This window comes from Meleagris gallopavo, chromosome 6, assembly GCF_905368555.1.
Source record: "Meleagris gallopavo chromosome 6, MGAL_WU_HG_1.1, whole genome shotgun sequence".
Classification (NCBI taxonomy): Eukaryota; Metazoa; Chordata; class Aves; order Galliformes; family Phasianidae; genus Meleagris; species Meleagris gallopavo.
Window position 1 is genome coordinate 4,839,833 of NC_139409.1, and position 14,160 is coordinate 4,853,992.

A 14,160-nucleotide genomic window follows, 5' to 3' on the forward strand; every position below is an offset into this window, starting at 1 on the left:
GTACTTTAAAGAAACAACATGCTTTTTGAAAGTGGTCTAGAGTCACTGCAGCACCTGGGCTGCTTTTGGTACCAGCATGGAAGCAGGAAACTGTTCAGCTCAGCACCAGCGACCAGTCTAAAACAGTCTTGCAGCCACTTCAAGCATTTTGGTTTCGTGCAGAACTGAAGAGTCAGAGAACAGGGAGACAGCTGTGCTGTCATGGAGTATAGGTAAAGAGCCCAGATCTGAACTCCTCAGCCACAGAGGTAGAGTCCTCTCATTGGAAGGGGCTCATTGGAAATTAACTACTGCTAGGGATCCATTTGGACCTCCTTGGTAAAGAATAGCACCAAAGTTCTGTTACATCTATGAACACTTGAAGTAGGTAGATAGGTTCAGGACTGCATTGAAAAAAGAACCAACAGACGGTTGGATTGGATGATCTTGTAAGTCTTTTCTAACCTTGGTGATTTTATGATTTTATGAGAAGAAAACAAGTGATGTGATGTGATCATTGATCCAAGGAGACCTTACAGCATGTTTCCAGTACCTAAAGAGACTACATGAAAATAATAGGACCACAAGTAATGGCTTTAAACTAAAAGAAGGTGGGTTTAGATTGGATGTTAGGAGGAAGCTCTTCACTGAAAGGACAGCGAGGCCCCAGCACTGCTGCCCAGAGAGCTGTGGGTGCCCCATCCCTGGAGATCATAGAATCATAGAATCACAAGGTTGGAAACAACCTGTAAGATCATCTACTCCAACCGTCTTCTCACTACCACTGCTACCACAAACTAAACCATATCTCGCAGCTCCTCATCCAGGCGCCTCTTGAACACTGCCAGGGATGGTGACTCCACCACCTCCCTGGGCAGCCATTCTAGTGCCTGACCACTCTTTGAGAGAAAAAGTTTTTCCTCATGTCTAACCTAAACCTCCTCTGGTACAACTTGTGGCCGTTTCCTCGGGTCCTGGTTGTTGCCTGGGAGAAGAGGCCAAACCCCTCCTCATCACAACCTCCCTTCAGGAAGTTGTAGAGGGCAGTGATGTTCAACGATGTGCAATGGTGCTCAGGTCCAGGCTGGACGGGTCCCCGGGCAGCCCGAGATGGGGGAGGCGTCCCTGCCCACGGCCGCGGTCGGGGCCGGGCGGGCATCGAGGCTCCTTCCGACCCAAACCGCGCGGCCGTCCCGCCGCCAGGCGCTCGCGGCGCTGCCCCCAGCGGGAGGCGGGGCGGCACGCGGCGGGGAGGCGGGGAGAAGCGGGAAGCGAAAGGGCCGCGCCGGGGGAAGTAGCGAGAGCGGCGCGGCCATGGCTACAGTACCCGTGGGTGCGGGCTCCGCTCCCGGCCCCGAGCTGGCGGATCTGCACGCCGTGCCCATGGTGGCCCTCAACTACGGCGTGCGGCGCCGCCTCGGCCTTTACCTCAACCCGCGGGCGGCGACCGCGGCCGACTGGACGGCGCTGGCGGAGGAGCTGGGCTGCGACTACCTGGAGATCCGGCGGCTGGAGGCGCTGCCCGACCCCACGGCCGCGCTGCTGGACGAGTGGCAGAGCCGCTGTCCCGGCGGAGCCACCGTGGGTCAACTGCTGGAGCTCCTGCGGCAGCTGGGCCGGCACGACGTGCTGCTGGAGCTGGCCAGCAGTGTGGGTGAGCACCGGCACCGACGCGCTCGGGCGGTGCGGGTTCGGGGCCTGGAGGGACCGCGGAGAGGCTGGGGGAGGGGGGAGAGAGAGCACCGCTCTGCAGCTCCTGAGGGGAGCTTGTGGTGAGGTGAGGTCGGCCTCTGCTCCCACGGAACGGCGAGGCGATGGCGTCAAGTTGTGCCAGGGGAGGTTCGGGTTGGATATCAGGAAGAATTTCTTCTCGAAAATAGTGGGAACGCACTGGCACGGGCTGCCCAGGGAGGTGATGCGGTCAGCATTCCTGGAGGTGTTAATGAATCGTGGAGATGTGTGGCACTGAGGGATGGATGTCGGCAATATCAGTGATGGGTTGGGGTTGGACTCGGTGATCTTTTCCAACCTTAATGATCTTATGGAGTGCCTGGAACCCCACTAATGGGATTTCTGCACATCAAAGGATGCTCTTGAGAAGGTGGGCCAGGAGAAGGCTCACACTGATGTTCTAGGAAGATCCAGAGGTGTTGGCATGGAGATCTGGAGCTGCCTCGTGAATGTGAATAACAGGAGAGAAATTAATTTCCTTGCACGCTGAGATGGAATCAGCACAAAACAATAAATGTGGAGATCCTACAGCTGTTCTTGTAACTTGTTCCTTGTAAGCTCTTTGTATTCTGCATGGTCGCCGGAATTGAGAGGGAAGGCAGCTCTCAGAACTGCAGTAAGAAGGGAACTTCCTTGCCCAGGCGTTTCCAAAACAAGGTGCCTTTGAGGCCATGTGTTACCTAAGGTAGCTTCCTGGGTCTGTGGTAAAGAAACAACCAATCTCATTTCCTGTTACTGCGAGGAATGAAGGTATAGGAGTGCATCTCTCGAGGGAACCTGAGCAAGGACCAAAGACGTGCCGGAACTCCTGCAGGTCTCCCAAATGAAGAATGTCTGAAGACTTTTTTGGGGAAAAAATAGTAAACATTCATGTGTTTTGTGATCCTCACTGAGAGCAGAAGCTGCCAGCTGTGGGAGGGAGCTGGGGCTTCACAACATGCTGTGCACCCCCGAAGCTGCTTCTGGCCCAGAGCTGTGGATGAGCTCTTTCAGACACTGAGCAGAGCAGGAGGAGCTGGATCTCTAGTCACAAGTTTAGCCTGGTTGTGGGTCACGCTGATAAGAGGAGGCAGATAAATTCTTGGAAGGAAAATACTCTGAAATACTCTCAGATTCCGGAAATGCCTGAACTGGAAGTGGTTTGAAATATAGGTTTTAAAAATAAATGGTAAAGAATACTCAGAAGATAAATTATTTGGGGAAACTATTGATGCATACTTATTTGATACTTACAGTCTCCCCTGGTTCTTGACCGCTATGTGGGACAGGATGCTAGAGGGACTTGCAGCCTGACCCAGTGCAACCATGTCTGTCTTGTTATTTTTGGCTGAGGATTGTGGGCCTACAAGCTCCAGCTTGCCAGTGCTCCAAGCTCTTACAGACTTCAGAGATATTTATGCTCATAAGAGGAAAGAAAATGGATGGTTGCATAAACTCTGGTGCATGTTATTTCCCGTTGCCAAAGGCGTTTTCGTTTCCACTGTTAGGACTTTGGCTTGGAGATTAAAACATCAGCATTGAGGTTTCTGTGGTCTGTGCTTCCATTACAGGAGTGCAGATCTGGGGCACATTTCAGTGGCCCCCACAAAGGTATCTTAAATTGTTTGGAAGGCCTCAAGGTGTCTCTGTTGAACACAAACTTGATGATGCTGTGCAGCTCCAAAGGATACTACTTTCAGTTTGTGGTTTTTACTTCAGAACCAGTTCCTTCTTTTTTCATCACATGCTCCATTTCTTGCGGTGTGGCCCTGCTAAATGTTTATGATGCTAAAAAAATGGTGTCTCCTGCAGCCTTGTGTAGTGTCACTTAGGGCCATTAGTACCACAGGGCTACATTTACATTACAGCTCCCCTGTTACAGTCTTTGGAGTGTGGGCGCTTGAAAGATGCAACTTTTCAATCCTTGCACATCTGCTTTAAGTCTGATTTTTCTCATCAGCTTATTTTGTTATACAGTCATCTTTAGGTATGTAAAACTCTTTGCTTTGGTATGTTTATGCTATTTCCTGCTGAAACAGTGATTTTTTTTTTTTCCTGACCAGTTTCAAAAGTGCTGAGTTCCTGCTTGAGGTATAAGGTATACTCTCTCTACACAGAGCACACAGAGTCAGAGAATATCATGGTTTTATTCTTTCTCTCCAGTACCTCAGGCTTTTGCTCAACTGCTCAATATAAGGCCTTCACTACCTTGTTAGATGCTGCGTGGAATGGGACTACTCAGTGTGGAGGAGCTTCTTGCTTCTTAAATGGCTTCTGCTTTATGGGCTTTTAGAGTTGTTTTTGATTCTTGTTCGTTGTTGTTAAACTGTTGTTATCAGGTACCAGTTCCTGCTGGGGACTAATCCATACCTAGGCACTGGAAGTCTGTCATTCCTTCAGGCTGGACCTGTGGGCTCAGGTTTATCCTATATGAATATGTGAGATGTGGGATTATGGTATGATACTATCAAAAATCTGTGCATGTTGGCTGATCTGGATGAACTAGGCAAGCACTTAACTTAGTGAGTGTGTTTCAGTCTTGAGTGGGGTGGTGATGAGTCTGGGGACCAAGCTAGAAAAACTCATGTCAGGCATTTTGCAACAGGGAGAGAGAAGAATGCAGCTGGTTCTTCTCACTGCTGAACAACTGAGGAAGAAGGGAGAAGAGAGGCAGATTGGGTATGCCTCAGGAAAATCTCTGCTCTGACACCTGGTTAGGCTGCTGGTAATCCAGCTGTGGGGCACAGAGATGTGAGACAGAAACAGAGACGGGGTTCAGGAGCTGGGCTTCCTGCAGCATTCTGGGTGTGGGCAGGGCTGGGTGGCAGGAGAGTTCCCCACCCACTTCTGCACTTCCAGGCTTTGCTCTGCTCTGTGCTGCTGTACCAGCGACCTCTGCAGCTGCTTCAGACTAATTCTGACTGATTGGTGCTTTTCTGGTTGGTGCTTGTTCATTTTTGTTTTAATGTGTTTGAATCTTAAGCAAAGTAGCAGACAGGCAGCAGTTTCATCATTCTTTTGCTAGTTTCAAATCTCCATTTACTTTCAATTCTTCTGTGATTGTGGATTGCAGAGTAGCAGAGCCTGTGGGATTACTTTTCAGTTCTCCAAAGACTTTACTGTTAGATTTGTCAGTCATTTTTAAACAAAATCTGTTTGTAGTAGCTCAGTGTACATCATTGTCCCACATGAAAAATTCACAGCAGCAAATATAGCACCCTCAGTTATTTCACAGTGATGTGTGCATCTGCTCAGCCCAAGCTAAAAGAGGTTTCTGATAGCTGCTGGAAAACAGGAAGCCTGTTCCAGCGGCATGCTGGAATTTTACTTGTCCCTGCTGGAGGAGATGGTGGATGCAGCATCAAGAGGTTCAAGAAGGTGCTGGGTAAACTCGAGGCTAACAGGTGAACAGATAGGCACCAAAAAACCCAGCAGGGTTTTACTGTCTAATATCCCTGATGTGTAAAATAGAGAAATTTCCTGTTGTAAAGGTTGTAAAGGACCCCTGCAGCATAGAAGCACACTTATGGCTTGGTGTTGTGTCTTTGCAGAGGAGGACTGCAAGAAGTACTTACGAAGGAAGCAGCAGGAGGCTGAGCAGCCACTGCAGGTCCCAGCAGTAGACAGCAGTGTGCCGAAGACGTCAGAGCTGATGGGCATCACCACGAGGGATGATCCGTACGGTGAGTGCAGTGATGGCATCACTATGGCACATCTCATGCAGTGATCATGTTTAGCTGCCCAGCAGATCCCTGTGAGAAGTACAGAAAATCCGTTCTCTTTCAGTGTTGTGACTTCTCATAACCCTGACTGGAGTGCTGTAGCTGGTAGTCTGCAGGTGTTTTCATTCTTCCCATTGCCTGTTCCTTTGGGCATAGAGGAGAAGCAAAAGCAACCCTGGGGAACGCTGCACCCTGAAACAGCCTGGCACAGAGCCTGCTGGCCGTGTGTGGAAGGAGACTTCCAGAAGCAGCTGCTGTCCCTCTGCTTGGCTTGGCTCACAGAACAAACAGCTGCAGGCTGCTGAAAGCACAGCATGAAGGGGAAGGAGCTCAGAGCTGGCTGCCTTGGCTACGTTGCCCAGTCTTCAGCAGATTGAAGAATCTTGAATAAAAAGGAAGCAGGGTTGGAAGTATTGCTGGGTGTGAAGGAGCAGGAGGAAACACAGCTCTGTGCACACACACTGGGCTGCGTGTACAGCTACATACAGCTGGAGAAGTGAATGTCCTATCATACGAGGGTGAGCAGCAGCCATGCAGAATGGAGATGTCAGCACACTTCTCCAGGAGCTCCTTTGGCTGGTCTGACTTTGGGCAGCTGCCTTTGCTGTGTATGGGGACATCGGTGTCCCTGCCAAGTGCCCACAAAGATGCCTGTACAGCATCTTTGCATGACGTGACTCAGGGAAGTGTTGTGCCCCAGGTTAACCTGGCAGCCAGTTTCCCTTCTACTTGACTGGCTGCTGCTTGAATTTAAGCTGCCTGCTGGCTTGCTGCTTTTCTCATCAGAGCTACATTTAGAGCCTGACCTCGTTTTTCAGTAGTAGGCTTTAGCTGGCATAAAAACTTTAAAAAACATGTAGTGACACTGATAGGGAAATAAAATAACATAGTGGAAAGCCACCCAGCAATATTAAGGTGCTTGTTTGCGAGGTTCGTGTCTTTAAAATAAAGCACTATTTTATTGGTACAAGTGCTAAATAACTGAGAGCTGCCAGCCATTAACATCTTTGGAAAACAGGGCCATTTACTTAGGATGTGGCCTTGGGTACCCAAGTTTAACACCTTGGCCATAACAATGGTGAGTTCCAAATTTCTAGGCTTAACCCACACCACATCATCCTTATGGGATGATGGTCCTGCTGTAAGGTTTTGGGTAGGAAGCTCATAGTGCTGTAACCTGCATTACAGAAGTAAGACTTAGAGTCAGATGGGTATTTTAGATGTGTAATTGCAGAGCAGCAGGCTCCTGGTTGTATCTTTAAGGGTACTCTGCTCCCTCCAGTTCTCCTGTGCTTTGTCTTCCCTCCCTCCCTGCTGCTACTGCTTCTGCTTGTCTGCATCTTGGCTACACTTCTCTAACCCCTGCCACCAAACCTGGGCTTACTCTAATACCCTGAACTGTGAAAATAAGTGGTGAAGGCACACACATGCATTACTTCCCACCAGTCCTGTTCTGGACAAGAGTCTGGGCTGAAGGGTAGTTGGTCTGGTAAAGAGTTCAGTTACCTTAGCAAGCATGGCATAGAGCTTGTCTGTCAAGGGCTGGGGGAGCTATGTTCAGGCTAGGAAGTTCATTCATTGGCGAAGATGACAGCTGAATTTTTAATGGTTTCAGGGCATGGAACAGAGATGTTTGATGCCTTCATCTGCTACTGTCAGAAGGACCTTCAGTTTGTCCAGGAGATGATCAGAGAGCTGGAGCAAACGGAGTTCAAACTGAAGCTCTGTGTGTTTGATCGGGATGTCTTGCCAGGAACGTGTGTGTGGTCCATCAGTGGAGAACTCATAGAAAGAAGGTGAGTGAACCACGGCTGGTTGGATCAGCTCAGTGTAATGGAATGTTGTGCTCATTTTAACTTTATGTCTGCAGCATTGTGCCAGCGGAGCAGGAGAAATCCATGGGGATGTCTTCATGGGGTTTGTTTTATACTCTTGGTTCAATAATGAAGACTCAAGCATTCCTAAACATGTAGCTTCATAGCTCACGGGGAAGATGCTGTAATAGTGATGCCACTTACACTTGATTCCTTTTCATCCTGCAGTTGCATCTTTGGAGGGAATCTTTAAATGAATTCAGCTCCAAACTGTATTTCAGAGTTAGCTCCATCTCATTATGTAGAATTTCAGGGAACAGCACCGGTGTTTAGGGATCCTTCAAATCTTTGTGGGACTCGAGGATGGTGGGCAGGTGTGTCACATAAAAGTGACATCTTAGATAGAGACTTATGTAGAGAAAGTCCTTTACAGCATGAAGAGGGGAGCTGCTGCCCCACGCAGCTCTTTTGCTGTCACAGTCCTGCCAAATTAGGTTCAGTGAGAAATCCCAAGAGGTGTTTGAGCAGACAATTTAGATGGCATTTTTTGTAATAGACAAACAGAGCATCAAATAAAGATTCCATGGACAGTGAGATCTTTGCTCTTCATATTTTAGTGTTTTCTGTGTGTAGTCTTTACCCTGTAGTTAATTCCTGCTCAACCACAACTAAGGGGTTCATTTTTCTATCAGAGTAATTTGGAGGAATACCTCTTTTTTTTTTTACTGATGAGAATGAGAGGCGCCTCCATTGACATCTTATTTCTTTCTCCCCGACTGCTTTCTCTTTTTCTGAAGGTGTCGGAGGATGGTGGTTGTCATTTCAGATGATTACCTGGAAAGCGATGAATGTGATTTTCAGACCAAATTTGCTCTCAGTCTTTCCCCAGGTAAGATCTCACAAGCATTCTATTTAAAATTGCCTGTCAGCTTTATAACTTGTACTGCAGTAACATCTGAAGCCGTGGCTGAGGTCAGTGCTGTACCATAGGGCACTGCACAAATGCAGAATGAGGGCTGGTCTGGGATGGATTTAAACAGATGAGATAAATCTGTGAGAAAAGAGAAAATGAGTAATAGATGGCTACTGAACCAGAACCCACTTTCAGAGGTGTGTTCTTTCCACTGACCTATGTGTAAAAGTCCACCTAGGCTCAGGGATAGCCCTGGGTCTAATGCCCTTCAGTAAGTAAACAGAAATTTATCTCTATTAGAAGCAGCCATCAAAACTAACAGTGGTTTTATAAATTTTGTCATGCAGGCAAGGACCTGGACTTGGTTCCTTGCCCTGCCATTGACCTGCATGTGAGTGAGAAGCTTGGGTGCTTCAGCTGCCAAGTGGGTTAACTGCCTGCTTCAGAGCTGGTGCAGCTGCATGCAAATTGGGGAACTTCTGAAATGCTTTAAGATTCATACAGGAAATTTTCTGCTGTTGGGAAAAGTGTTGCAGTGAATATAGTGTGAGTAAGTGCTGGGGCAATTTCAGTTAATGAGCCTGCACCTTTCTGCAGAGATCCTGGAGTATCATGGATAGACAAACAAAAAATAGAATGAATTTTCAATTTTGATGGGAAAAATCTGTTCTATATTCTTCCTGAATTGAAGAAAACATCAGTTTATTTCCTGAAGGCTGTTCAGATTGCATCTCTAACTAGCAGTTACCCTACATTTGTATGTGTATATAGGGAGTAAATGCAGCATAGCTTAACAGTGCAGAGGACACGTTAAGATCCATAGGAATGCCTGCATATCGAGTCTCTTGTAGATGAGGTATTTGATGGGGCATTAGAATTGATAGGCCAGAGGTTAAACTGGAAGCCAGGACACAGCCAGTACAGCAAGGAATGAGCTGCATCTTCCGTGACAAAATAATTCCTATCTTGGCATTAATCCCATGAGCATCCCTAGCACACCACATCAGCCCCTAATCAGAAGAATTGGTAGCAAAGACCTTTTCATTCTACATCAGTTTTTTTTCATTAGACCAGAAATGCACATCTCTGTGTAATGACACAAACTCTAGCAATAAAACCATGCATGTAAGTACAGGCTTGCAGAACTAAGTTAGTTTTTCATGTAAGGTAACTCACACTGTCACACCCAGAAGGGTTTGGTGGCAAGTTGTGCAAGCTCCACTTGTTACTTAAGCACCTGCTGCAGTTAGGAAATCTTGTACGTGCATCATCCAGGCCTCAGCATCATTGCACTGGGCAGACTTCAACTAGTAGCAGGTTTCCTTATGGAAAATGGGATGGGGAGAGGTTCCTCTCTAGAACAGCTGCTGCTTCTGTAGTAATCACAGGGACAGTTGTCTGATCTTGCACATGCCTCAACAAAAGCCGTTCCTGTTATTAAAATGATTCCTCGCTGCCCCTTGTATCCATGTGGGTGCGCTCAGCAGTGTATCTGCTTCAGGGTGGGAAACAGAAAAACTGGAGAGAACCATCTTGAAATTTGCAGCTCAAAAAGCAAATGGGATCTTGGGCTCCATCAGAAGAGGGGTGGCCAGCAAGGACAGGGAGGTGATTGTCCCCCTCTACTCTGCTCTCGTGAGGCCCCATCTGCAGTACTGTGTCCAGGTCTGGAGCCCCCTGTACAAGAAAGACAGGGAGCTGTTGGAGAGGGTCCAGAGGAGGGCCACAAAGATGATCAGGGGACTGGAGCACCTCCCCTATGAGGACAGGCTGAGGGAGCTGGGCTTGTTCAGCCTGGAGAAGAGAAGGCTGTGGGGTAACCTCATTGCAGCCTTTCAGTACCTAAAGGGAGCCTACAAACAGGAGGGGAATCAACTCTTTGAAAGGGCAGATAATGGCAGGACAAGGGGAAATGGTTTTAAGTTGAGGGAGGGGAGATTTAGGCTGGATGTCAGGGAAAAGTGCTTTACAGAGAGAGTGGTGAGGTGCTGGAACAGCTGCCCAGAGAGGCTGTGGATGCCCCATCCCTGGAGGTGTTCAAGGCCAGGTTGGATGGGGCCCTGGGCAGCCTGGTCTGGTATTAAATGGGGAGGTTGGTGGCCTTGGATGTGGCAGGGGGTTGGAGGTTCATGATCCTTGAGGTCCCTTCCAACCCTGGCCATTCTGTGATTCTGTGATCTCAAAGAAGTTTAGATTGTCAAATCCATCTGGAAGTACTGGAATGTACTGTATATTCCTGTTTGCATTCGACAAGAAACTGTTCTTTGTTCTTTTCTATTTGCTGCTCTTCACTGCCTTCACTGTTCTTCTCTGGGATCAGGCAAGATGCACACAGGGCCCTGGCTGATACTTGAGTGACATGTTCTTGGTTGAGTGCTTGTGGTTCAGAAACTTGCTCTGCAGGGTGAGAACCTGCATCTTGGGGTGTGTGTACTGCTTAGAGGAGACAGTATAAGCAGGATGTGAGTGTGGCTCTGTGTAATCCTCTGCCTGTGTGATCTCTCTTTCAGGTGCTCGTCTCAAGCGGCTGATTCCAGTCAAATGCAAGACCATGAAGAACGAGTTTCCAAGCATCTTGAGGTTCATTACAATTTGTGATTACACCAATCCTTGCACCAAAAAATGGTTCTGGACAAGACTGGCAAAATCTCTCTTGCTGCCATGATGCAAAGTTTTGAGAGCCTTTTTTCAATCTGTCCTGGTTGTGCCTTTGGACCACGGTGTTCCTATAGCATCCCACTGCAGAACTTGGAGCCTGCAGTCCTTGGAGCCTGCAGCTGGGAGCAGAGAATTTCCTCTAGCACTTTTTCATAACTTGGAAAGGGAAATAGAATAACTGTGTGGGTGTTCCTATTCAAGTCAGCAAGCAACAGCATCCAGCACTTGGTGAAATAAGAAATTTTACTGGAAATACAGACTTAAAGCCTGAGTCACTGATACTAGGTGTAAAGTTCTTAATGAGACATGGGAATATAAAATGCTGGTATAAGACAAGAAATGATGAAAGCCTCAAACTGCAGGCTCTTTAAAATAAAAGGTTCATACTATTTTACAAGCTCTTTAATGGCTATAGTAATATTTAGGGTACGTGTCATTTTAAAATGTCAGTGAAATCCCCTGTTGGTTGGGCAGCACAGGAATTGCTGTGGTCAGTCCCTGGCCTATGCTTGTTGTGAGTTTCCTTCAGTCTTTCCAAAAGAGCAGAGGCATATTTTAATTGTTAAACCACTGTAAAGCTACTAATGGTTATACCTTTGTTCTTAGCAACATCTGCAAGGTCAGAGCAGTTATCCTTGTAATAATAACTACTGAATTCAGTTTATTTCCTGTGGATGTTTTCATCCTTAAGCTGTATTGCAACATTCCTGTTCCATACTCCTTTCCTGGGTAAATCCCTCATTACTGGCATCTTCTGAGTAGTCCCTTATATCTGACATAACTGATTTTTTTTTTTTCCTCATTGAAGCCAGAACTATAAGGAAGGACACACTCTTGCAGCATGTCTGTGTTCATGTGACACTTGATTAATTGTCATGTCTTATACCAATGTTTTGTATTCCCAGGCCTGATTAAATGTTTACAAGAGAGACTTCCTTTAATAGAAACTCAGTCTTGAAATCTGTATTTTTGTGAAAGTCCTTTCTACACAAAGTACAGGATGCTTTTGCTCATTGGCTTGAAAAGGAACACAGCTGTGCACCTAAGTGGGTCCAGTTCACCAATTGTTTGACTTTTAAGAGCCTGCCAAAGCACATCAGCTTTTAGGATGCCTCAAAGGCACAGGGGTAAATACCAAATAAAGAGTGTACTGAATTATAGATTGGGCTGTTTAAATTATAGAAGATAATGTTACCTTAATAGGAAAGAGCATCTTTTAACTAATCTCCACAGTTGTTAATGTGTGAGCAAGAATTCTGCCCACAGTGGTGTTTTACAGTGACCTATTGGGATATTAAACAGATTTTCAGTAACTATTTACACTGGGAAGAGGAGAATCTTGCTTATGTATCTGCAGTTGCCTGATCTCTACCACTTTGTTCCTCACCTCAGCCACTGACATGGGTTGATTTTACAGCTTAAGGTTTTACTAGCTTATGTCTTTAAGATTGTATCTGGATTATGATTGATTTTTTTAAAGATGTGTTTTAAAGCATTACCAGGGCTGACTTCCTCAGACAGGGACATGTGCACCTGCCTCTTCTTCAGCCACCCCGTAAATGAATGTTTACTTACCAGAAGTTGCTGCCATGTCTGTTGCTGCTTCCTCCTGGCCAAGAGAGGCCTGTCCTTGATCTGAACACAGCAATGTGTGTGTTGACATGGGGACAGTTTTAGGGTAGGCTCACAAACTCAGTGTTTTTCAGTCCCTTCTAACTGCTGGCATGGTACCAAGGTGATATTTGCACCATTCTGTCTTGTTGACTCCAGTGAGAAGCCTGTGCACATCAGAGGAGAGAAGTTAAGCTGATGATGAGTTTCTGAATAGTTCATCTTCATGTCCTCTTGCCCTCAGGTCCCTCCTGCAGGAAGGAGACAGCTGCATGCCTTAGGGCTTTTGCATAATCGTTAAATGTTAATTATATAAGAGTTTCTGGAGGCTGCTTGATCCCCAGTCACTCCTGGGGCTCGATGAATTCCCATACTCCAGAGCGTCTATCAACATTAAATACGGGTCACTGCTCACAGGACTGAACCAGATCCCTCTTGAATTGAGAGCTGAAAGAACTCATCCAATGTCTCATTAGGGGCGAGAACAAAAGCAGGAGGCCCTGCTCCGGACACTAGAGGGAGGCAGTGGGCCGTGCTGCCAGCACTGGAGCTGCAGGGCTTGCGCTGCCAGGGGAGAAACCTGGCTGCCCACTGAGGGAATGGACCCTGAGCTCTGCCTGAGTCATAGAATCATAAAGATTGGAAAAGACTTCAAAGATCATCCAGTCCAACCATCAGTCCATCCCCACCATGCCCACTGACTGTGTCCCACAGATTGGGTTTGGTGGTGCTGGGCTGGGCACAGAAGAAATACACTCTTATGTTGGCCATCAAACACTTGTTGGATGTTTCAACAAAAGAGTGTGTGGAACTTTCTCCTCCTCCAGTTTTGCTGATATAAGGATTTTCTGAGGCCTTTTTGTTTCCCTTTGCTTCTTGCAACCTCTGCTAAGGAAAGTATATCTAAAAGTTGGAGAGTTCTGTTGGCAGAGCCAACCTGTGCAGTGACTCCTGCATGGGTCCTGATACGTGATTTGGCACTTGAGATGCTGTAAATTAGGAGAAATAATAGCAGCAAGAGCAATAATAGTCAACTTTGTAATAGATGATCTGGTGACTGTGGAGCAAGGAAAGTGCAGCTTCTGGAAGGGAAGTCAAAACCAAGAGCTGAATTCCTAAATCTTCAGGCTTCCAGTAGATGAATTCACACAGATGTCAGTGCTTAGGATGGGTTTCATTATCACCTAACTGCACTCACTACTCCTGGCTGGCTCAGGTGCAATGCAAGTATCACCATTACTGCCTTCTTACAACAGTTCACATTTGTCTTGTCCTGTAGACTAAAATTATAATTTTGGGGCAAAGTGAATTAACAGCCATGACACGTGAAATGTATGGTTTGAGTGCATATCCTTGTCTGAGTAAAATCCAGCTTATGCACTTCTGACATTTTTGCATCTGTCTTGGCACAGTTCTTTATGAGGTGTGCCATCTCTGAATGATAAAATCCAGTTACTGTACGCGTGTTTCAGTGGCGGTCGTGGTTCTCCTTTCCCCTTTTGGCACTTAGTGGAAGGTCAAATGTTTCAACACCTTTAAAAAAGGAACTTAAATCATGATGTTACGTGTTGGGTTTCTTTTTTCCATTTTGTTTCTTTCCCTCATTGAAATTGTCCTTGTACCAAATCATTTATTTTTATATAGAGAGATATATATTTATATTACTTTCTATCCTGATAAGAATCTTGTATAGCCATTCTGAAAACAGTCAGCAGTTCTGTGTTTTCTCTTTCAAACAAGCTTTTGGTATGTA

At 46.6% G+C, this 14,160-nt stretch overlaps 1 protein-coding gene across 1 annotated transcript; it reads left to right on the plus strand.

Annotated features, from left to right (window-relative positions):
• Positions 1 to 1,202: 1,202 nt before the first annotated feature.
• Positions 1,203 to 14,160, plus strand: MYD88 (MYD88 innate immune signal transduction adaptor). The gene is made up of 5 exons (XM_019616228.2): positions 1,203 to 1,633; positions 5,241 to 5,372; positions 7,027 to 7,207; positions 8,023 to 8,114; positions 10,649 to 14,160. The coding sequence occupies exons 1-5, from the start codon at positions 1,294 to 1,296 to the stop codon at positions 10,801 to 10,803; spliced, it is 900 nt and encodes a 299-aa protein (XP_019471773.1). The 5' UTR covers positions 1,203 to 1,293; the 3' UTR covers positions 10,804 to 14,160.

Excerpts from the sequence above, each read along its gene's own strand:
- MYD88 (XM_019616228.2), top strand. The coding sequence starts at position 1,294 with ATGGCTACAGTACCCGTGGGTGCGGGCTCCGCTCCCGGCCCCGAGCTG. Across the intron at positions 1,634-5,240 it reads GGAGCTGGCCAGCAGTGTGG|AGGAGGACTGCAAGAAGTAC; the intron begins GTGAGCACCGGC and ends GTGTCTTTGCAG. Across the intron at positions 7,208-8,022 it reads GGAGAACTCATAGAAAGAAG|GTGTCGGAGGATGGTGGTTG; the intron begins GTGAGTGAACCA and ends CTTTTTCTGAAG.